Source organism: Varroa destructor, unplaced genomic scaffold (assembly GCF_002443255.2).
Source record: "Varroa destructor unplaced genomic scaffold, Vdes_3.0 BEIS01000002.1, whole genome shotgun sequence".
Lineage (NCBI taxonomy): Eukaryota > Metazoa > Arthropoda > Arachnida > Mesostigmata > Varroidae > Varroa > Varroa destructor.
This window is the reverse complement of record NW_019211455.1, coordinates 46,068,960-46,094,373: the sequence shown is the minus strand read 5'-3', so window position 1 is coordinate 46,094,373 and position 25,414 is coordinate 46,068,960. Positions and strand designations below refer to the sequence as shown.

At 41.1% G+C, this 25,414-nt stretch overlaps 2 protein-coding genes and 1 long non-coding RNA gene across 18 annotated transcripts in view; 1 reads left to right on the top strand and 2 right to left on the bottom strand.

The window, feature by feature from the left end:
• AP-1gamma (adaptor protein complex 1, gamma subunit) overlaps positions 1 to 25,414 on the bottom strand; it is a 221,034-nt gene that overhangs the window by 169,316 nt on the left and 26,304 nt on the right. The gene's annotated exons all lie outside the window — the stretch shown is intronic.
• On the bottom strand, positions 3,307 to 8,640 carry LOC147757888 (uncharacterized). The gene is made up of 2 exons (XR_015320533.1): positions 6,260 to 8,640; positions 3,307 to 6,039 (listed from the first exon to the last, which is right to left on the bottom strand). It is a non-coding gene; the product is annotated as an uncharacterized LOC147757888 (long non-coding RNA).
• Positions 9,822 to 20,968, top strand: LOC111243897 (engulfment and cell motility protein 1-like). 7 transcript variants are annotated; one of them, XM_086979456.1, is made up of 4 exons: positions 9,831 to 9,915; positions 15,964 to 17,533; positions 17,731 to 18,180; positions 18,580 to 20,968. In XM_086979456.1, exons 1-4 carry the CDS (start codon positions 9,907 to 9,909, stop codon positions 18,612 to 18,614), a joined length of 2,064 nt encoding a protein of 687 aa, XP_086835582.1. In that variant the 5' UTR covers positions 9,831 to 9,906; the 3' UTR covers positions 18,615 to 20,968. The 7 variants fall into 7 exon arrangements, with proteins under 7 accessions (XP_022645921.1, XP_086835582.1, XP_086835577.1 ...); XM_022790184.2 differs by lacking the exon at positions 9,831 to 9,915 and adding exons at positions 12,400 to 14,737; positions 15,462 to 15,510 and having other exon boundaries at positions 17,731 to 20,968; XM_022790186.2 differs by having other exon boundaries at positions 9,822 to 9,955; positions 17,731 to 20,968.

Here is a 25,414-nt window from a genome sequence, read left to right as displayed (position 1 = left end):
CAATTTATGACAATTTAAAGTGCTTTCCTCTTTTTTTTTTGGAAACGGAACAGGAATTAAATGAACTAAATGAATGAATTAAAAAAAACAACACAAGCCGGAGGAAACAATGATTTTTTTTGCTGAAGAGCACCAGATTATCGGATTTATTAAAAAAAAAAACAAAAAAGAAAGCGGGTCAAGTACAATATCGTTTTTTATTGACCACTGAAATAGCGGGCTGGAAAGTAAACATAAGCATTATACTTAAATGAGCGACATGCTAGTCAAACAATATTTTCCAGAGCCGAGCTTAGTTGTTAACTGTATTAACTTAAAAATAGCATTAGAGCACCAACTCCCTGATTTTCCTTGCTACAACACAACTTAGGTGGACAAGAAACTTCTATAACACCAGATATCTTTATAATGGCTTTGTAAATTCTGTGTAAGTGTCTATAAATTTCTAAATTTTTCATCTTTATACCGTGTCTCAACGTAGGCACAATATTACAGTCACGTTATAGTATTAGAGTCCTATAAATGGCTTTTAATAAATTTTATCTTTGAAGAGCCTTTCAACCACTTCCTGATATCCCGACCCTTACGTACGTATTGGAATTTTTCTACACCATAAACGACGTTTTGCAAGACCCTTTACTTTTCGATGTCGTTATCTCCGAATAGATATTTAAGCCTCCGTTCTAATCGTGAAATCCAACGACTAACGGCTAGCATGCAATCACTCAGAATAGGTCGTGTAGATCGTGTCCGACTTTACACACGTTCCGTACCGTGGTGCGTCCGCTACAGGTGTCTGCACTGACGTTGGGGTCCTTGGTGGAACGATAACTTATTAGACCGCGCTAATTGTTGCTTCACTATGAGTTTTCGTTAATAATATTTTTCCCACGGGGAATTCGGTAATGAATTTCATTGTTATTACTGTTATTATTATGACTATTAATCTCACAACTATTGCTACTATGACTGATACGGTGATACGCATTCAAGCGAAGTAACGGTCTTCCATGTAACCAGTACGTGCCAATACGACAGTTTAGACCCGTAAGCCACCCAAGTTTGCAAGGCGGTCAGCTAGGCCAATGTTTCGACATTTGATACCCAGATATGTTAGAAACCCAATTGTTTATGAAATGGGGGTGCAACCTGTCTCACGTAATCGTTATACCCCCCAAAAGGGGCTGGGTGTTGCATTCTAATGCTACATATTTCTCCATTTCAGACACCATCCCTTGACATTTTTGTGTGGTAGATTAAAAAATCCGTCTGTGATTTTCCCACGTGTCAGTGTAGATAGTGATTTCTTTCTGTCATCGCTGTAGACGTACGTGGCTTCGCCATCAGCCCTAAGTTGCCAGTATATTTTGCTATCGTTTCTCTCACATTGCTTGTGCGATGGTTTCTTTCGACAAGCGTATTTCACTATTAAGTAGCTAATTCAACTCTAATGGCAAAACACCTACCTGTAAATCTCGTTGTGCAGCTATACTGTATGTAGCTTTATTTGACTGTGTTTAAAATTTCGCTAAATTAAATTGAATACATTTAAACTTCGAAATGTCTTTCTTGAGCGTGCGACTTGGAGAAGATCCCTTCAATTCTACGTCTTTAATAGACAGACCTATTTTTTACGCTAGTTTAGAGGTTTTGAATACTTATAACGATGCTAGAAAAAAAGAAACAAGCAAAGACTGTTACGGTCTTTGCTTGTTTTTTTTTTCAACATCTTTCAAAAACAACAACAACAACGCGATAGATATTAAGCAATGCACGATTTGTTGGTTCGAGACCATCTCCTTCCAGTGTTGAGGTGAAACAAATCACTTTACTGTGTTTTTCACGCATTTAGTTGTTTTTTTTTTTTTGCCATAGGTAACCAAAAGCACAAACCAGCACTTCCTTAAGTCTAATCGGAACTGGCATATGAAATAAATTTGATCGACGCTAGGATTTAACCGGAATCATTACTTTATGTAAATCTAATCGATGGGAGGCAACAGAAATAAATTGCTGATGATTAGAGTCATCCCTTAACGAGATACATGGTTTGGTGGCTACCCGATGTCGTCATATGGTAGAGTAGCGAGCCAAATTTCTGGATAATTGCGAAATGTATGGCTTTCATTGAAGCTGGAAGCGTCTTACAGGGTTCTGGTGGATAGATTATTGGATATCGGTCGGGGGTCATGACATCTCTTCGGTTTCACTCTAATGCACTTGGCACAAAAAACCCGCTTTAACCGTATAAGGATCGTTTACTTCAAGCAAAAAACATACGAATCTATCATAAAGTATCTTAGTGATAGCCAAACGTCACAGCCACACTTTTTCACAGAGGTGACGCTGTCTGCTTAGTCGAGAGTTGAGAATAATTTATATTCTATTACTAAATTATTTTTATTTATTATATTATATATTATTGTAGATCTAAAAAATATTATTAAATAAAATATATTGAATATTCGTACAACGTCAATTAGGCGCTCTTCATAATGTCTCATGACGCTACGAAGGAAGCACCAACGCGTGGTGGTTTCGTGAGTAGTACGTGGTGGTTTCGTGAGTAGTATAACACGTGTCGTTTTTCCGCCTCATTTTTTGTAGATACGTATTGGTCTAGGTTCGAATCCAGGCATAGACAGATTTTGCCGTGAAGACTGAGAGCCGACCACCCAGCCATCTGGTGGAATATTTAATGGCTATAACACTGGACGAAACACAGAGATGCGTATTGGACCTCTGGACAAGAGCAAGACGAAAAGTGATCTCAGGGGACGTAAAATCTTTGGGGAAACGTCTTGGCGATGGTCTGACGGTGTTTTAAATAAAATCTTAACTGGAAAACAGAATGGTTCGCGGTTTAAAAAAGTAAAATATTTTGGTGCCACTTTTGTTTAACCTAAAATATAAGATAACTGTCGAAGTATAGGCTTTGGCGCGTACTTTTATTAGGTAGTTGTATAAATGTTCTATGAAATGCCACCAAATATATTTTATGCGATAATTGCCAGGATGTCTCTCTTCCTTATACATATATGCGTCTCAATTGGGTATTTTCTCATGCTCCGTTTCGGAAACTGTACCTAGACAAGAATTCATGTTGCAACGATATTGTCTGCACGCAGAAAAAGTCTGACATGTCATTCCTGACACTCATGTCTGTTGAATATAATCATCATTCACTGCGATTATAATTTTAATTCGGAACTTAAATTACTGACTAAACATTTTCCATTTTTTTTCCGACAGTATATTAATGTCGGACAATGTTTTTCAGGTAAAATCAAAGCAAACGTTCCAGAATAATAAGTATGCGCCATTTTTATTTGTGACTTTTGATTATTTATCTGATCACCTCACCACAGATGAACCTTTGTGGTTTTTAGACAAAAAATTGTAACAATATTGTCATATTTACAGATCTTCACTGAAACTAAATTTACATTATTAAGAGGGTTCTCCTCCAGGTTGACACATAGAATAATTGGATGGTAGAAGATACAGCAGATGCATTAAAATCTTCGACAAAGTTCTGTGAAGCTCTGAAGCTAGCTAAAGATGTATACAGTCTGGCATTGCGATAGGGGAAAACGGCGCCTGATTTATTTACTATCTCTAAACGATATATTTCAGTGTGCGGCTGTAACTTTATAAATTGCTAACAGTAAAGATCTAAGTCAATCGCTTACCTAAACGTCAGCAATTGATAATACACGACTCCATTGCAACTCCATCAATCAGACAATAGCATTTCCTTTGGCGTCAATCGGCTTGTTCCTACAATTTGTCTTTCTTCGTTCTTTTTTTTTTGTTTCTATGCGAGCATTATTATCGTATATGATCCGTTTGTCCTTACATGTCTTAGAAATGGCTTGATTTCATTATGTTTCTGCATTGAAGCTTACGATCAAGTTATATCATCAAGACTATATTAATTTGTATCATACGCAAATGGCGAGCTTCTTTTGTAGCCAGCTTTCTTCAAATAAGTCAAAGTTGTTTGATGGTAAATGTTTATTGCTCGCCAATATGATGACTATTCATGTGTCAGTCCTGCTCAACTTTGGCGACCATTTCATCAGCTACTGCTGTAGTTGGTCGGCCGCTATGAGGACATCTTTTCCACCGGAATTTCCAAAATAGAGGCAACAGAGGCATCCTTGTGATAACCCATCTTGGTTATGAGTAGCACAGATATTTCTATGTGCTAAAGTTATAAAATACAGTAAATGTTTGTAGAGATTTTATTTCTTTGTGAGACGCTCTATCTAAAATCTGAATGAAGACGTCCCAACATTTTTAGTACATCTACTAATCTCAGCTTTCAAAGGACACCAACGTCGATCCGAAGTAGCCCATATTTTGTTGCTCTGAGAAAATGAGCGTGAACGAACAACGTTTTATCTGTCAGCTAAAAGCTTATAACATGATGTGGTACCATGAGGTCAATTTCTGTTTAGCGGTATCGTTACCTCGCTAAGAATTTCAAGGATACTCCGCGATACGACAATGAAGACAAGGCTGTAAGCGTGTGATTTTTTCGGCTTCGTACTAATAAGTCATCACAAGGTTAAACGGCATACCACGGTTATTGGCCGAGACTATCTGATCTTTCAAAAGGAAAGAACTTTTCTTTCTTGTATGTGTGCGCGTATTTTCTTTCACAGTTACCGTGTCAATCGTTTTTTAAATCAGTTGAAGTCGCTTCTCAAGTTACGTGGCTGAAACTCTTGAATGAAGACGCACTGTACAATTATTTCTTTCAGTTTATAGCTATTACATTAGATTAGCTACTATAACAATATAGAAATAGTCATCAGTGCATCACTTTGATGCATGAAGTAGCGTCGACTTCGTGTGGTGTTTACTTTTAAACGGTAGCATCTTGCCGCAGCAACCGGAATCGATTACGGAACTAAAGATAAGAACTTGTGGGTGTTTGGTCCTACACGCTTAGGCGGATTCGTTTCGCTTCTAAATCTTAACCTAAAATCTTCTAAATGTTTAACCTAAAATTATTAAATAATATAAACTCAAGCACTGTCTCTAATAAAACACTCTGTCCCGTCCTGTTCAAGTTTTATTTTTGTATAACCCGATGCAGTTAGATCGAATGGTGTCAAATCAGTGATTTCGTAGAGGAAGTCATTAGAAAATATTCACGGCTCCACTGCAACATCATTCAGCCTCTGAGCGGCCATTAACTCGCAATTAATCACTATCTTGATACTGCCGTGGATGATTTTCGACCCAGAGCGGCTCAGAAGCCTTCACGATCCTAAAACGATGAAGTGAGCATACTCGGCCCCGTTTAGATTTTGCGCGCCGAAGTAGATTTTGTATTGTGTAAGATCTTCCACGTATCATATCGTCTAACAGTTGCGCCTGATGCACGTATATTCATAGGGCTTTGTAAAAAGCACAATTGATACTCGCTTACGAAAGCTGACGTCCGATTTCTGGACACTGGCAACGCTCTAAGTGTTTAGTTAGTCTGACTTCAGCGATTTCACGTTTAACTCTTGAGGCCGAAATTAATTTTTATGCGATACATTACGAGCACAACGAGCTATGAAAGAAACTAGACTTGACAAAATGCTGTACTTTAGAACGGAAAAATAAACAATCAACGTCAGAAAAACACGTCATAATCAACAGATCATATAAGATATTTCACAACCACACTTAACTCAAACTGTGCTATATGAAAATTTGATTTATTCCGTCACTGTATCTGCAGATCCGAAAACGTACTCTGTCGTACAAGCTGAATAGACTATAAATTGAAGATCCGAAACAAATAGCACTTGAAATGTGTTTGTTTCCACTAAAGGAGGCCATGCCCGTAATGGAGATTTTATTTTGAAAATGAATGGTTTGTGGATCTCAAGAACTTTTCTACATCCCGGCAAAAGATTTAGCACCATTTTCGAATGGTATCTTGTGGAGACTGTCTGTTCCTTTTGGATGGCGGAAAACTAAAGGTCTGTTAATGCTGGTCTGCTTTTCGCAGCAGATTCCCCGCCATTACGACATCTGAAAGTTAGGATCGATATGTATATGTCAGATTTAGTCGATCTGTAGAGGTTTTTTGACCCTCAAGCTATTGGGCCAAACTCTACTATGCCAACTATGCAAGACTATTTAACATGTTGGTACATAAGACGCACGTGTATCATCAACAAACGTCGCCCAAATTAAAATTGTATAAAGCATATTAAAGTATATTTGCCAACAGAGAGCATGTAAAACTTACGTATAACTAACCGAAGATCGTTGCTTTCGCCAAAGAGTCTCGCCAAAAGGTCAAAAGAAAAAAAATTATTAATTATACCACACAATTGCACTGCCTTTGCTAAATTATCAATACTTATAGTGCTGATTCTTCCTTAGTGGAATATTTTGTATTATTAAGCTAATGAAAAAGCTGTCTGAACACATTGAAATAACAATTTTGAACATAATAATAAGAACTTATATGGAAATAACTTTTATCCCATAACTGCGATGTCATCACGGTGTATTACGTTAACAGGAATTGCAACTTTTAACGAGGCAGCAAACGCTCTACCTGACGCAGAGGAAAATCCGTTACGCTTTGAAGATGGGCAAGTATAGAGCACGAAGTAATCAATCTTAGACTTATTTAAGGTTGGTGAAATCAAACGGTAACTATGTACAAGTTTTCCGAGTTATTGCGGTCTACTCAGAAGTTAAACAAAGTTCAGTATAGCAGACAGAGTTGGCGACGGAGAACTCTAGCATATAAAATGGATCCGATAGAACGGATATTTAAATTCTGTCAAAATGTGACTGCCTAAGATGTTCAGTTACTTTACGTTTATTGGAGAAGAAGCGTTAATGTGAAACGTAGAGCGCTCCTGAGATAAACTAGCTTCTAGGAAATATCAGGTATTTACCTACGTGAGCAATATTTAGACAAACAACAAGACGACCTTTCATTTGTGCAAAATCAATTAAACCTGGTCAATTAATTATAAATTGCTCGATAAACCATTCACGTATATCCTGCTCTAAAAGTACAGCCCGATACCCTGCACAGGGCAAGTTAATCACTGTCAAATCCATTAATTTCAGTTAATTCAGTTTACTTTTTAGCTGCTCAACAAACATCTGCTAGCTCCACGGACCTTACAATTCTATGACAGAATAGCTGGCTACTCATGAACAACTGTCGTCGTTGCATGATAGTTGTACGGAAACACCTACACACCCTCTTTCTATCGAACGGTTATGCCCCCTGTGGGCATTCACGGCACACCCATCTGTGTCATAATGGCAGATCTTTACCTAAGTCGCCCCTTAACGCTCGCTCGCTGATCCTTTGAAAGGGAAGGAACAGATAGGCTGGCCAGTATACATAGCACAATCTGCATAATGCAGGCGTTTCTGCGCTGTGATACCCAACTATCCTCGCGCCAAGTCGTCGTGAACGGCACCGCTCATCTTGTTGACTATTGGCCTCTGCTGTGAGTGTTAACATCCCTCGTCGCTATCGTCGTTATAGCAGCAGCCGACGAGAGCTCCCTCTCCCAAGTGGCGCCAGCTGGGGCAAACATACGACAGTAGTAGTGGTAGTAGTAGTAGTAGTAGTAGCAGCGGCGAGCCGACTGGGAAGGACCACTGGTGTCTGTGCGACAGACTTCGCTTGCAGCCGGTCGGACACAGTATCAGTCTGCGAGGAGACCGATGAATCCTGCTCCTGCACTCACCTCCTCTTCCTCGTCCGATCAAACAGGCCAGAGTGAGCTCCCAAACGAACTCGTGATGATGTAAACAAATCGCGTGAGCATCGGGCAACCAGACAGCAAACTTCCCTGTGCCTGTTGTAGGTAGGGTTTGCTGCCCAGCTTCTGTTTCGACTATAGTGAAGCAGCGGTGTGACGACCGGAAAAATCAGCGACATGACTAGTACGATTGTTATTAGGTTATTTGACCACTGCTACAACGGTTGTGTCTGTTACTAGTTGGTATAGACGGTTCCGTCAATTCGCGCTCTCGACTAATGCGTTTTATTGAGCCTCTAGGCGACGACATGGCGTCAGTATCACTCGATCGGCGCCCGTTCTATCGCAAGTAAGCGGCAATTGGGCTAATACAACAGAAATTCTTAGGAGAGCAACAATACAGCGGAAGACTTAAACCACGGAGGGGAAGAATTGCATCGACCGGCGATAGCAGCACTTGCGTTTTGTGAGTGACATTTGCTATCCAAAGGTTCGATTTTGCCTGGCTTGGACACGCCAGCGTTGGAAGATTAGGTCACCGTGGTGGCGCCTAGCATGCAGGACCTCAATTACAGTGCTATAATAGTCGCGAACGAGATAATCGTTATTCGATAGATGTGAGTTGGTCTAACAGCGTACGCTGGTTGACTAGGCCGTTGCAAGATTGGCATTTAGGTTCGTGTTTTCGGTTATTAGGACGTTTTTTTTGCTGCTGGCCAAAGAAGCTACGTTGAAATCTATAGGCCGCTCTATTCGAAAAAAGTGGACGACAAGATGGAGGACATTAGAGAAGCGCCCAAATGACAGTAACATCAAGTGTTCTATAAGGCTAACAATTGTCAGTTTCATCTTACTCGCAATGTTGTGACAGGGTGCGGATCGGGTGCCGGCGGGTATTTATATGGCATTTCTCCTACGCCATTGTTTACACTTGGGCCGGTCTGCTAGAAACAAAGCAAATAACAACAAGTCATCGCATTCTCAATAATTTTGATATCCACATATTTACTGGGATATTGCCACTTCCTCATAGTCACCTGCTCGTATGTTTGCGCCGATTGCTCCTGAGTAATACACACATACGAATACTCATCTGTGTTCTGTCAGGCTGCCCATGCTCAGTAACGCTGCGCGTTCGTCTCCTGTACGGTTGTTTCCGTATGTTTTAGGCGCACCGTTACTATCTGTTTGACCCTCGCTCGTTTTTGTTATCTTAGTCCCTAAGCAGTGTCAACAGCGGCCATCGCCGATGACGCTCTTGGATAGAGAAAGAGAAATGTAGAGAAACGCCAGTCGTTTTGCGTCAATAGACGCGCGTCAGCTCGCGACTGCTGCCACTTGACACACGTCTCTGCCACCCGGCAACAACAACATTAGCAGTAACGATTGCTGAAGGCGGCGTTCCGATTCTTGGCCGGTTGTGTTTGACAGTGGTAAACGATTCGCTCGGCTTACGTATGTCCCGCTGGCCCTAGCGGGGACCATAGAGCAGCAGGATGCGATTCGATACCAGCGTTGGACACAAGCAGGATCGGGTAGTTAGTTTGTCCAAGAGCCTTAGGTTACTGTGCTGTACAGTAACGTCTACGCCAGATCGCCCAATACACTTGCAGTCCCATGGGAGTATTAACGGCGCAAAGTCCGCCTGACGATTTCGCATACAAGGCAGACTATTGATGGGATGCTGCGTTTTAACGGCGTTCAATACGGTGATGTGTAAAACAGATTCATAGCGTGCCAGGCCGAATCTTTACAGAATTAGAATATCGTGTGTCCTGGAGATGAGAGTACGAAGTACGGATACGGCGGGTAATAATATTATATATCGTTTATATATGTATAATTTATACAATACGCCTTTTTGCACAGTCTCCTTACTTACATTACGGAAAAGGTGCAAACATTGTTGGCCCAGCAAACGAAAGATCCGGCGACAACCGTCGAAGTTGAACGTTCAGGCTCTAGGGCAGTGGCCGTGTAGATACAGTCATACAAGTAGACGCTGGACGGCGAGGGCGCCAGCGACAGACAAATAAATACAGGAGTCAAGCTTTTGGAGAGAGGCCGTCTGCACAGTAAGTACGTATAGAGTACACATGGAATGAACCGGTGTTTCGTATTGACATGAAGTCGTCCGGCAGGACTAGTGCCCGTCATGGCATCGGTGCGTTAACGTAACAGACATAATGGTCGATTGATGGCAGGTAAACTACCCAAACAGAGATATAAGATCGTTTATCTAGCTTTTTCCAGAGCAGTGTTCAGCTTTCCTGGTGTCAGCTCTGCGCTAAATGTTATTTTATAATACTAATAACGACAGCGAATTTAGCGTTCCGTGCTAGCGGAACTCGATGACACAGGCAAGTTGGCGTTTGGCCAGCGAGATCCGCGCGACACTCTACGCGTACTAGTGCGTTTTAATAGAAGCAGACGGAGCGTCATAACAGAAAGAAGTGAGGGAGTAACAGTTGAAATATCTCGCGGCATGATAATAAGCTACATGATGTGATATCCCTGGTGGCGAAGAAAAACGTATAGGATAATGTGATTGGAAAAAGACGTGGTAATGATGGCCCTTGATATAATTTGCTCTGCGTGATCGTGATGTGATACGTGTAATGAGGAAAGGCAGCCTGACGAAAGCAGAACCCATGCTCTGACTTCAAAGTAGTATCTTTTAACAATATAGGCGGATTTTGGTGTACTGGTAACCTAGCGAAAAAACAATGATAAAAATTTATATTGTGCGTTAAAAAAGCAAAGCTATTATACTACTATGAGTTTGTAATGAGGGACTAGTAATAGATGCAGTGGGATATCTGACGCTGACAGAATACCAGACTGATCGGCTGCTTCGGAGCGAAAAGAAAGTTTCGACACGCTAGGTATTTGCTTTCACACGACGTGCAACATACTATACAGCTTACTTGAATAGATCAAAGCGCCAATTATGATATTATTATCATATGTTTTTTTTTCATACTCTTAATTGATGAAGTGTAATAAAGGGTCACCTGTTTGTTACAGTTTTATCACGATATAAAGTTCAAGCTTTTTTCATAGTGGAATTTCGCCGCAAGGCGCTTACTTCTGGCTGTGATGCTAACCTAAATCTATAATAGAATCAGAACCAGTAGAAAGGTGCGTCACGAGAGGACGATAGTGCATCGAAGGGAGATTTTTCAGCTATCTATACAAGAATATGACAGTTCTTCAAACGAGTATCATGAGTCATAATACGTTTGACCTTCTGTACAACGGAACTTACTAGCCCAAATTGATCAAGACATTGATTATGTCACTGCTTGAACATGTAAAAATATATAGGTATATGTATGTTTGCTCGCTCGCGAGCGCGACACAACGACAAACTCAGCCCTTGCAACTGAGTCATAATCACTTAATGGCTACTATTGTATTTTGTTAGTACTGCCGATAAAAAGTATAAGGTAGAAGACTGTCGCAATGGATAGAGATGACGGACTCACGCACAATAGGCTAAGAAGTTCAATACCCTATATATGAGACACTGATTTTTTCCACAACGAGTTCTAAATTTCGGCTCATTACACAGTTATGTTTGATCAATGTAAATCCTATTATGCTTCCTGCTCGTTATTTATTCTTACGTGATCCTCTTTATGCTATGGCCCTATTTTTAATTATATTCGCAATACAGACATCGTTCAGAGACCGACGGCGAGATGACAAAACGTCGCTATGTGTCTAAAAGGAAAGCAAGGATCTTTGGAAGGAAAAGGGATAACTCTTTTTGAAATATCCATGCGGCTATGACTCAAACACCGCTCACAACGTTCACATATGCGCGATCACTCCGCTGCCAACGACCAGCTCGTGGCTATCTATAAGCTCCCGACAAAAGCCCATCTTATCGATGGGAGTTGCTCCTTCACATACGAATTGCCCAAGCACAAAAACCAATCCAGCAATAGCGATTTTGACCACTATAACAACATAGCAATCGGCTTGACGAACGCCCGTACGCCCGCCCTTCGTTGACGCTACCCCTGTGGTCAGAAATTGTTCGCGTATCGTGTCATTTGCGTCAACGCTTATTGTTACGCTCTGCAGTCCGCACTGATTGACGTTTACCCAATACAGCGATGCTGTTTTTCGGTCAAGCTTTGACTAACAGTGATTACATTTAAATGACTAAGCAAAGTAAATGGAGTGCGTCTATAAGCCGACAGGAGTAATCGAGACAGTATAAACTGCCGCCGCCGTCGCCGTCGCCGCCATAGTGGTAATCTCTATCAAAACGGTTAGGCGATACGAGACAGTCTAGACCGCTAAACCGTATCGACAACATTGTCGGCCGAAACTAGCGCCGAGCTGCCAGCTACAACTGACGACATGAGCCATTGGAGTTAAATTTTTCGACCTTTCTTCGTCTTCCCAGTTTTGTCGATAGGCCTCTAGTATCGGTATTGAATGACTTCTGAAAAACTGTGCATGGGTCCGAACGGGGGCAGAAATTGATCGGCGTTCGATGCTGTGATCATACTCCAGTCGCAATGGCGGTTGTTTTGTGTTGATACGGTGCTAGTTTTTGCTCACCTTGTCGACCTGCCGGATACTATTACGTGTACCAAAGTAAGTTCACAGATGGCAGATCACTTTTTCAGACACAGGGTGGAAACTACATGTACCCAGGATAAACAAGCAGGTTTTCTTTTACTCCTACTGGACTACTAAATCCATCCACAAACACGTCGCTGCACGTAGGCCAAGAACGGAACAAAATGTGATTTGCAAAAAAAAAACTACAGAACATCCTTCCTCGCTAAGGACTATCGCAATCCTTTGGCTAACCACTCCTCTCTTCTATATAATTCTATCGACAAGCCATAACAATTTTATGCCCGACGCACGATCTGGACAAGTGTATGCGCATAATTTCAGCACACAACCAGAAACGAAGTTCACCTAAAATCCACACAATATATCACCGTGTTACCATTTACACATTGAACATTCATTTTTTTCAATTCCTGCGTTCTGTGATCATCGATCGAAGGTCCTATCCTGCCAATAGTGATGCTGACGGTTACGGCGTTTTTACCTATACGCTCTATACTAGCGTTTCCTTTACTCTTCCTCTCGCCTCGTTGCTATTATGAGTGTCTTCAATAATGGTAGACGATAGTAAACGAAAGCTTTTACACTATTTACAGCTTCCCCCAGCCGTCTCACAATCCAGCCAGCCTTAGTGACCATTTACTTGTCGTTCGACTTTTGCCAAACATCCATTTCTTGTCTAGAACAACCTTTGTGCGTACGTCACCCGACGTACACAGATCAGGCCGCTAGAGCGCCGGCAAAGTCTTTCCAATCTGTCTTAATGAATCGAGCACCTTGATGAGCTATCTAATACGGTCTAGTCCTTTAGCCACTTCAGGCAATATCGCTGACTGAATTGCTTGCCCATAAGCTCACTGGTACACGTTCCCGAAAAGCGCACGTATTAGCGTCCTCAGGGCAAACGACCGAATTAAACCAGATGCAGAGTTTATGGTGATTTCCTATGATGGCATCGTACCATTCGAGTATGGTTTGGGAGTAGTCATCCAAGCCACGCGGCGGCTGATGCTGGCGCCACTTTGCTTCTAGGGGGTGCTATAAATGGTGGCTAGCCATAATAATTTGAGAGGAGAGCTACTACAAGTGCAGAAGCCGCTACGACGGGAAAGAGCGAATCGCGAGACAATCGATCGTCGGAAAAAATTTTCCATTATAAACAAGCTAAGACAGTTAACCACCAAGTCAACATCTGGAGAGATTACGGTGCTAGCGAGGTAGGCTGTTCCGTAAATTCTTAACCCTACAGCGGCTAAAAGATCTGGTGCATGTACAGGAATGCGTACGTCGAAATCTTTCATCCGGATCTCTTGGAGTTTTCCCCTGGAAAATCATCTGGTCCCGACCTACTTGTAGATGCACATATTTTGATTCGTCTACCTTGTTACATCTCACAGTCGTCACTGGACGCTGTCGTTGCGATTTGTTCAGCTTTTCGAATCAGTGGTGCTGTCAAAAGGTGACAAAGGACGTTATCGCTGGAGTGATTGAGCAAAGCGATCTCTAAAGGCGACAGTTGTTCCAAGCAAGCATACTGATGGCAGCACTAGCCGTGGATAAGCCAAAAATACCACATCGTCATTTGTAAACGTACATTTGCCCTTCGCTGTCACAGGCGTCCTCTAGAGAGCCTTCACGGAAGTACGCACAGCTGAAGCTGGAGCATAGCGATAATGACAGGTGACAACCTACTGTATATCTCACTGTAGCCGGATGCGGAGACATCGCTGAATATGCGATAGATATCGATAAGTATTGATGTCAAGTCTTAATCGCTCCTACTGCTTCTCCTTGGCACCTATTAGGAAGGTCCTCCAGGACAAACTTTGCTTGAACTAATGGGACCACCGCAGTCAGCCTGCGGACTTGCCTATAGTATCTGAGCACACGTTCATCAGGGGCTATTCAACGACGCGAAAGAGGTTTATGGACATTCACTGGCTGTCCTTTGCATTACAGTGGTAGAACCACATTACCGATGATAGGAGACTTGGCTGTTTGAAAAACTGAGGTGACTGGTGCTAGCAGGTGTCTGCGCCGGCAGTGCCAAACGCGAGACTGTGATTGATTCGCGAGTGGCGGAAGCTCAACAATTTAACACTTAAAAAAAAGATGAAGATCGTGTTCATCAGTTCTGGAAAAACAAGAAGAGTGTATTTGTGTTAATGAACCTGCCCAGATGTGTTAACTGGTAACAGTTGAGTTGGCTGTTAGTTTCGGTGCAATGTCTATGGTTAACGAGTAAAAGTGTAGGTCATCAGACAAGATAAATGGTAAAGCTTAGCTGACCGTTGCTGCTGTCAGCAATAGCCCAAATTCTAGATACGTCAGAAACTGTGATACCCAATGGAGTCGTGGTCAGACCGAGATTTACTATAGTGTTTTCGGTTCGTATTATTTACTATATTGGGGGTAGAAATAGTTGGGGCTTTCATGTTACTGCGCCGTGGGCTTTGTCTGAACAGGATCCCTTCTTTCCCCCAAATCTGGCCTTTGTTTCTCGTCAGTTTGCCCCAAAGCACCATTCGTAGGCTGACACCGAAGCCATAGAACACCTTATTGATAGTTATCGGTTAGATTCAATTCTCTGACGCGTGTGACTTTTTCTCAGAAGTGCCTTAGAACTCTGAAGAGTTTTTGCTATGGCCTACAGAAACCATTCATGGTTTGTACGAGGCCTACAGAATGCAATTGGTCTTTGTCTATTGGCGTAGATCCAACGTTAAGTCGTCATTTAATGCACGACGACACGGAGAAATTATATTTAGTATTCATGTGTATGCAATTCACTAGCAAGGTCGTTAGAGTTCCTATTAAACGTCTTTTGTCCCCGCTCACGACTATAACTTTCTCGTACAAAATTGTTTGTGCAAATACGAATAAACAGTCCAAGTTACGCCCTTAACTATTCATTGTAACAAACTCGTATAAAGGTTCGTTGATTTCGATTGACTCTATCTTTTATGGGGCAATAGGGAGGCTCAACGTCAAAAATAGTGCAGGTTTCATGAAAAGATACGAAGAGCATGCGAAACACCTAACAGAGGTTGTTACCCGTTCCCTGTGACCGACCACCCTTTTGCCTATTTGCAAATATCATCGTGCAAGCAGACAGCAACAACAGGAAAAAATTGACGATAAAAAAGTTGGCTCTATAAATGTTAGTATACAAATCAGATCGTACAATGTGTTCGCTACGGGGTCTGTAGAGTTCTGCTGAGTCACATAAAATGAGCCTTTTATGTCAATTTTAATACTAAATATGATCTAACGGTAACTACCGTTTTTACCAGATTTAAAATAATAATCAATTTGTGAGAAATGACTTGGTATTATAAGGTACTAAGCAGATTTTTTTATTTGTAAAAACAGTTCAATGTAGTAAGAAATCTACTAAGACAATCTAAAAAATCCCCAGCTATTTCAACGTTAGATTATTTTCTGCGATGATAAGTTGGCTTTAAGCTCGGCCCAGTAGAATAATTAGATATTAATTACAAAGCAATAATTGATAACAGTGCCACCAGAGTGGCTGTGGAGTAAAATGCTATAACTGTTTGACCAATTTTATTATTTAGCTTTACTATTCCTCTATTCTAATTGTTGTTTCCAGTTTGGTAATTCTCGACAATCCATGATGAGCTTCAAGGTTAGGGTGAAAGTACCACATCGGCCAGAATTCGATAAGCTCTTCTACATGGTTCAGCCAGATCTGCCAATAAAGACACAGGTACTGCCCATCTGCCAACGGATCGACGTCGAGCCTGCGGAATATCGTTTCGCATACGAAGAAGACGGAAAACTGTTCTATTTGACGGAACAGAATCGCGACATACTTAAAGAGGGTAACACCGTCGTGCTAATGCGAAGTCCCACTCTACTTGCGCAAACGGCAAAAAATGACCTCGAATCGTTTAATAAAGCTAAGGCGTTGGAAAGTCTTAAGTTACTTATCCACTGTCCGAAATTTGCTGAACGCTTTGTCGCTGTTGAGGGCATTGATTCGTTAGTGAAGGTTATTGCTGGAGGGCACTTTAATGGGCCGCAGATGCACAAAGCCCTTCGCATTATCAAGGTGTTTCTCAGCGTTTGTCCCTTAAATGTTAACCATTTTACATTGGAATTCGTCAAGCGACTTTGCGCCGAGTTGGCACCGCTGTCTCAGTACAGGGGCAATTTCGACGTAACTCTGTCTGTGTTGGGACACATGGCTCGAGTGATGCCCTCCGACGTATTTGATCACCTGCCGGTCAGTCGTATCGTGGAAAATATTGCTTATGGTAACACAAGCACCCCACGCTATTTCATTATACTTATGAACAACCTCATGGATTGTCTCGACACAGAACATTGCCAGAAGTTAATCGCTGATATTCTCAACGTAAGCGAAAACCTTTCTGAAAAACTACTCCACTGCTTTCCTAAAGGTTCTACTGAAAACGACATGACTTTTCGTCAGCAGCTGTTCCAGTTCCAAACGAAGCTCCTTAGAAATAAATACGGACCACTGTATAACCAACGAGGTGAAATGAGCCACAACAATGAGTTCAACTCGTTCATGGAGACGGTACTTCGCACCCACCTCGGCTGGAGGGACCCACAAAGTCGACGCTACATCGATGCATTAAAACGCATTGGAGGAGTACCCGAAGAATACGAAGACGTCCTGCGGCCAGGAGAGAAGTTTCTGATCACAGTCCGCGATATTGACGGTCTTACTTTACATTGCCTCAAATACTTTGAGCAGAAATATTCAATGGTCCTATACCCTTGGATGAAGGAGATCAGCATCGTCCCTTTGGAGTATATATGCCCACTCCTTAAGAGCGCCATCCTGCTCAGTGATCTGATTGTCGACATGCTAAGTTTGGAAGATGCACCAGCAGAAGGAAACAAAGCCTTCCTACGGATGTTCTTCACAGATTTAACTTGCTTTCTCGAGGAATTCTTTTGCCTCACGCTGAAACTTGTTTTAAAGACTTGGCGCGAAATGAGGGCTGTTTCAGGCGATCTACTCAAGGTGTTTGCCATTGTCCGCGAGCAGTTAGCTTTTGCGCTCGATGATGAGATGGCCACATGGTCATTCGATCAGCTTCAGTTGACGCTGAATGCGGCGCCGTACCCTGTAATCTCACAGCGTCTTGAAGTGAAGCAGCTCACCAGTGAAGATGTGAAACGGCAAGGTAGGTAAATTGAAGACAGTAAATTTGAAGAAAGTGCCAGCTATAACAATTATATGCTTGCATTATTTCAATAATAATAATAAATATTATTATTATTATTATTATTATTATTATATATCAATAATTATTAGCATAAATGTTCCCCTTATGAATATAGCAGTGTCATTACAATCTACGGCCCGGTCTCGATTTTGCAGAGCTCCTGACCAGCCAGCTAAAGGACAAAATTTGGTCATTAGTGCGCGAGTCGAAGATTGCTAAACTTATAGAAGGCCTCGATTTTTCCCGGGTCAGCGATCGGGGCAGTCGAATGAAGAATAAAGTCGTCACCGTAAGGCTTTCTCATGACCGTCATCAGGTGCGGGTCATCATTGACCATCAAACGTTGGCCCTTCCACTTGAGTCCCTTTTGCGTGTTGACACCATGAAACAGTGCATACATTACCGCAAGGACGATTTTGCCCTAACCATAATGTCCACCCAGACAGCGCCCGTTCACGTGGCAACGACAGATCCCGAAGTGTTTGAGGACCTGTGGGATGCGATCAACGGACTCATTGGAGTGTCCCTTGAGAGCAAATCAGCGCTGGCTGATTTCAAGGAACTTATGGATTTAGAACTGAAGCTTGCCACTCTCGAACTAGAAGGTATCGAGCTGCCCGCGTCACCTCCGCCCGTGCCCACAAACCCTGACAATTACGATTTTCGATCTTCTTAGGGAAGTTATTAGAGAGGTTTCGTAGACAGAAAGCCTGTAGTTATTATCACTGCTGATGCAGTTGTTTCACGAGAAAACTACCAAGATTACGGTGTACAAATATTTTACGCATGAATCATGGACAAGTTGAATTACAAAATCGAAGTTCTATTGAGATTTCGCGCCATTCGCAGCGAATTATATAACTTAAACCGTACGCGAAATAGACCTAAAGATGATTACAGATCAACCGTATAGCCAAATATTTGAATAATAATTTATTAAATGCGTTCTTTGCCAATCTCGACGACATTGTATTTGGGCTAATTTACTATGATCCTCTTTCCAGTTTGCCGTCACTGGATATTGCCCTATACTGGATAGTGCGAATATATACGATGCAAGAATCGTCTGCTTCCCACTGTTCGGTGAACGATACCAACTCGTTAAAGTTTCACATACTGCACTCCTAACACCAATTAAATTTCAATAAAAATGGCGTGACACTGGCCTCAATCGAGCTAGCGCCGTAAATCACTGGTGGGACAACGGTGATCGAGTGAGGAGAAATTGCTTACGCTTTAGCGTTGACATCTTTGGCTTTCGCCAAGGTTTTTGGACAATAGTCTGTTGCACATAGATGTTCGGTGGCTCAATATTAATAATAAATAAATATTAAAAAAATAAATAAATGCCTATTATATGGGTCATGTATGTATAAGCTTTCAACTAATGCCTGTTACAATGCTGTTTGATTTGTTTTGAGCCATTACATCATGGGTTAGGGTAACGAAACCCAGCTGGAAATAAGTGCAAGTCCCAATGTGAAAACGGGGACTGTTTCGTAGATTAATGAAAAGTTTTGATCTGTGATCGATTTTGAGACAAGTCGAGGTTTCAAAATGGAGTATTTCTTATGATTCTAGCGAGATTCTAAAATTTTTCTTTTTTTTATGGAAATAAATTCTGTCACCTGTTATCGTTACCGTTATTTATAGATATGAACCGTTGAACTTGACTGGTTCGAGTTGCTTTTCTGTTCGATGACATTGAAGGACGATTTTAATATTTGTCAGCCATACACATTTACTAAGCACTTTAATAGTTCGCATCTAGTTCAAGTATCTTAAGAAGTACGAATACCTAAGTTAGAAAAAATATGATGAATATATATGCATTTTTATCTTATTGTGCATTCGGCTGCTTCTTACGTTGTTGAGACGAAGCAAATTTAAGTTGTAGGCATATGGTTATATTCTGCGGGTACAACGACTGTTATAATGAATGCTTTCGTTCGAAAGACTCTGCATGGATAAGCAACGAGAGTGTCAATTTCCCACCGGGGAAAATTTTTCTAGCTTTCTGTATTGCGCCTACAAGGTGCACCTGACGCATATCGCTAAATTGAGTATTTCATAAGGCCACGAACCACAACTGGCTATGCGGTGGAATCAAATCAGTCTTCCCGTGATTCAAGCCTATAGCCGAAACGCTTGCTTACCTATACAACTTTTCCGCGAGAATGAAGAACAAGGGCTTTAGTGATCTTTAGCTTTAGGTTTAATGTTAAAGAAGCTTCGGACTTTCGGAAAACTTCGGAGTATAGAGACTCCTTTTAGTCAGAACCGACTAATAGTAGTTCGACCGACATCTGTTGAACTACTTGAGCTTATTGTTCATCGGCTGAAAAGGTTCTGTAGAAAATTTGTATTAAAAAAAAGACATTTACGTTTATTTAAGCAAAAATCAATATGTGCCTTCAAAAAAAAACTATGTACATCACAGCTAGTAAGCTTTATTCCATTAGAGAATAATTTAAACAATAGGATAATGTGAAGATATTCTTCGGCGTTCACACTATAATGTATATGTGGAAAATACGATAGAATAACTATTGCAGTCCATAATCGATGCTTGTACCTGTGTCCGATGTGGGCGGAACCAGCCTTCTCTGAATGGCGTAGCGCAGAGGGTCACAACGTAACTACAGCGCTTCTACTATGTATTTTAATCATACTATTTTCAGCATTCTTATTCTATATGAGACAAACATAATTCATATACGCTATGTCTGAGAAAAAGACAGGATCAAATGATTCAACGTTGATCTAACTCAATATTGTCTAGTGTACGATAACTGTAAATGAAGACTGTTTACTCCATATCCCAAATATTTATTTTTTTTTTTTATGAAATCTTGTCTTGAAAAGTGTCACCACTCATCTATCGTTACTAAAAGTGTACACTGTTATATACTGCCTGCAACTTACGTCCATTGTGTAGAAATAGCTTGAGTAACTATTATTACTAAAATTTATTTGGTTAATTATCATGCATGAAGTTTGTCATAACAGCTTTAGATACTGGAAAGAATATCCGCCGCGGCAGCTCGTCTAACACTGATGACTCACGAAAATCAGGTCGATGTCAAACGTCAATAGGCCATAGGGACATAAATATATGTCCCTATATATATATAGGAAATTCATTACGGAATGGGCTATACACGACTCGTAACGATTGGCATCAAATGTAGAATATAAACACGGTAATATTTGCTCTTATTCTACATTTGGTAACGGTTGAAACGTCTCATAAGCTCCACATAGCCCAGTCTGTCGAGGATAATCATGATGATGGTGCTATATGTCTATGGTTCGCAATGAAGAACCTCGATTTTTTCAAGCGACTCGACGGTACTTTTAAATAACCTTGAAAATAAAATCTAGTGTAGACTATGTTGATTGCATTTTTTTTTTAATTTATAATTTTGGGCTGTGTTTGACCGTAATAGCAGACATGATGCTTCTAAAGTTTAGTTGAGTGCGTCAAGTTTTTTGAGCGTGCGTCTCTGCTTCTTCCGGAAGTGAAAGTGTATCGTGCGGAAGAGAATAGTATACGCTTTTACAACTAGGCGTAAAAACGAGGCATACAGCCATCACTGAAATGAAGCCTTAACGCATAATTTATTTACTAATTGCTCTTGCAATTTAAAAAAATACACTCACAGGTCTAGCATAAGTTCAAGCCCAGCTTGCTTGGGCATCTATTTATACTAACAATAGGAGCCTAACTAGTTTAGCCTGTCCTAACAGAAACGTGGATGGATCGCTTTTGTATCAAAATTCACAAACTTTATGCTTCGTGACCTTGAAGAAAAAAATCGAAGATCATAAGCTTAGCACAAATCCTAAGGCGCGTCTTGGAACCGACACATCCGACAACTACGACAATAGCTCCGGCAGCAAAAACATTACGGCAAGAACAAATGTCTGCAGAAAGTTTCTCCCCTGCCTGGATTAGCTTGTACACAATGTGGCCAAAGTATGTAGTGCACAAAACGTATAGGACTGTCATGTCTTAACTGACTACATAAGTACATTATTTCCCAGATCCACAGTCGACATTCCCTTATTGAAAAGACAACAGGAGCATACCAACTCGGCCAAAAGGAATTCCATCGTCACACCGATTTGCCCCTTTTCTGGTACGGTCAATGTAGGCGAGTGCGAAATTTGCTCAAGCGAACAGCACAAATAACAATTGGAATTAAATGCAAACCATGCGACCGGAACGAGAAAAGAACGAGGAGACGAAAGCTGGGGAAAACCTGCAGCAGCGGCAATGGAAAAAAATCGTTTACCTAAACGATCGGTCGGTGAATGACAAAAAGGACGTTCACCCCCCATTTGAGTCAAACAGCAGTGATCACATGAGCCTGCCCCGCGTTCTCTGTCGTCTTTCCTAAGTTTGCTTCTCAAAGAAACTAACTCTTGCAAATACGCAGGCCGCATCAAGCCTCTGCAGGCCCAGCATCCGTTCGGTGGATATTTGAACACCAACAATGGCAGAAAAACCAAAAGAAGTGCTGGGACCCAACGGTATGAGCTAGCCAACTAGCTGAAATGGATTTCCGATGCAGTACAGCTATCCGTGGTGGCAGCCCAGGGAGCGCTGGTCGCTGGTCCACCAAATCACTGCCGACCGTTTGTTCCTGTGAGATCACTTTGCAGCTCGTAGAGAACAGCATCGTACTGATTTCATTATGGAAAATTCGTAGTCAACCGAACAGATATCGAAGTTGTGCATCCAGGCATCTGCGTGTATAATAGTACACGACTATAAAAGGTGAAGATGACGAAAGCCGTATTCTTCATCTTTTAGAAGTTCGATACCCTTATTCCCATCCGCGATTCTGTAAGTGTGATATTATGGAAATACATTTTTCATTGTATGTGTTTACGGAAGTTGAAAAAAAACCAAAAATCATATTAACTCAATATGTGCTTATCCATTTATACATGCATTGATAAAGCATAAAAATAGAGACACAGATATAAGCGCTTTCAGAGTTCCTCTCAGATTTTGAGTGGACTATATTTACAGCAGTTCCAATGAAACCGTAACAATCCTACATGAGAACAAGTTCTCTTTAAGAGGATCATCTGGACTCGCATCCATATATGGCCCAGTAAAATATCTTTGCCAAGTCAGTGCGAAGACCGAGCTGGAAAAAGTAACTTTTTTTTAAAATGATAATCTATAAATTCAAATACGGTAAATGATGGCAGGGAAATGGTTTTAATTACCATTGATAATTACTTTCTAATGCAATCTCTAGAAAATTAAAATTCTTTAGCAGTTGATTTTTCCAAACCTACTATGAGAATGTTCTCTCTAATTTGCGTAGTTGTACTAAATTATCGCAATACAATATTTAAAAACAGTATCAATATTGAATAAAAAGCTAACAGGCTGCTACGAGCAAATTTGGCGGACTCTAGAATTGAATTTAACTTTTATACGATCTGGGCTAGAATAGAAACTTGTTTTAAAATGTGTTAGAAATATCCTCCTTAATTTTTAAGCGCTTGTCCCAACCATCTAGCAACTTATTCATGTTCCCATATATATTTTCTCCATCGACGGTCTTTCGAGGTTGATCGATAGATGGATATGCCTGCCCACCAGTCACTCTTTTTATGGCATAGAAACCCCACAATTATACGGATCTAGATCTAGAGAATAAGCGAATTAAAATTAATGTTGGATATATTTTTGCTCAATTTGGAAAATTATTGAGGCGTAGCTATGAGATCTGGGATTGTCATCAAGTAAGCAGACTGCGTTCTCTCAATTGCCGTGCCGATAATTTATGAGTCTTTTAGTAGTCTGCATTTATCGTTTCATTTTTGGCGAGCAGATCATAGTAGGCGACTCCTGATCTGCACTGGAAGTACTACGATCTACTAAGCACTGTTACTGAACTCGATTTCTCCGCGGAGCGATGCCTTTCTTTCTCCTTGACGCTTTGCGGCTGGAGGTAAGGATTAAACCATATTTCATCGACAGCGGCCGTATGCTCCAAGCGGGTTTTTTGTTCATTAAAGTTCTGCAAATTACACGTGAGATATATTACACACATATTCAACTGGTCTGGAGCCAACTCACAAACGACCGACGCAAATCACTAGACTTTAAAGTTTGCATTTATGAAAAGCTCCCTAATTGCGGCAGTGCGTTTGTTCTTCAGGCCATGACATCTGGTCACCTCCCCAGTAGCTTTTGTCAGTCTAGTCTCCATTCTTGGACCATCTGTACTGTGCTTTTGCTTACGGCATTTTTTCGTTAATGTCTTCACTAAACTTCCGTTAATTTCCGCAGCCCTGCGACGTTCGAGGAATAAAAATTAGACCGCTAAATAATGACTGTCGAGTTTAAAAGGTGCGTTTCCTTCTGAACTCATTTATCGAAAGTCAACCCAACTTGCAAACTTCAAGAAAACTGAAATATTTCGCGCAGTTCAAAAGTTACTCAGTTTCAGAGTCTGTCGGATTCTCTTGTGACAGCTTAACACGTTTCAATATCTCCTTCGATGGGAATCGCCTGTGCTTAAGGACTGCACAAACATACACAGCATCTGCTTACTCACTCTATTCTGCGGAAATATTTTTATGAAGAATTTATACGAACGCAAAACACTAACATAGTTCCATGCACCGCTATATCCCAAATACACACGCTCAAACATAATAGAAAACCGTCAGCACACAAACATCCGGGTTCAAGCTCGATTAGATCCTGCTGTCCGCCTCTATTCAGTTGCACATATTCACCAACACAAACCGTTCTGTTGTTAGTGGTGTTGTTGTTATTGGCAGACAACGTTTTTAGTCTTTTATTTTATTTTTAGTCTTTTATTTGGCGCTGCTCGAGCGCCGCTAGTCGTAAGCGACGACACACGACAAGGTCAACGCTATCAAGCCGCATATACGACCTGATGAAGGAGACTAACGTCGTACGTACTTCAGCATTTAGCAGGTCAAGTAACTTCGCAATCGCTCGAGTGGTTGTAAAATTTATCTTTACCTTTAACAACGAGTAATAGTTAGTGATATACTGATTAACGTGGCCCAGATAGAATTTCAGCGGTAGCCGAAGAAGGGCCAGAGACACGACTGGCTGAAGTCGACTGAAGATTGCAAGATGTAACAATGACTGCGTAAACATAGCTGAATAAGCGTCTCAGCTTTTGTGAGCTCAGCCCGGCTGCTGTTTATAGTGACAGCGGCATCTAACCTTCTAGCTGCGAGCTTCGAATTTAGAAACGAGACGAGATGCTGTATATATACATATATAGATTTATTTATTTCTGTTCTTCAAATATTATTTTTTGTGTAATGTCAGCCAAAGGGAGCAAGAGATATATCGAAAACCTTACACACGAAATAGTCATCACCGTTTAACGCATACATTGTTCCAGTCGAACCCGTAAAAGAAGTTAGTTCATTAACGTCAGCAATGCACGGATGTCAGAGAGCAAAGCAGTTACGAACGGAGAATACATTTTCAACACTGCAATAGTACCATATTACAAACAGGCCTTTTTTTTTATGCCACATCTTTAGCCCAACGGGTGCCGGCAACGGCAAGATGGTTTTTGCCTAAACTGATTTCCAAGAGTACAAATATAGAACTTACATAGTTATACCAGATAGGGACAGGCAAAGTGAAACTAGATTATGGTTAAGATGGTCAATATCGTATTCGATTATTATTGGAATTACATATTTATGCGTGGACCATGCATCTGGAAGTGACAAAGTTCCAGATGTCGATACTCATCTGTCAGATTTCCAGCAAAAGGAAACTATTGCTACTAGCAGACGAATCAGCTTTTGTTG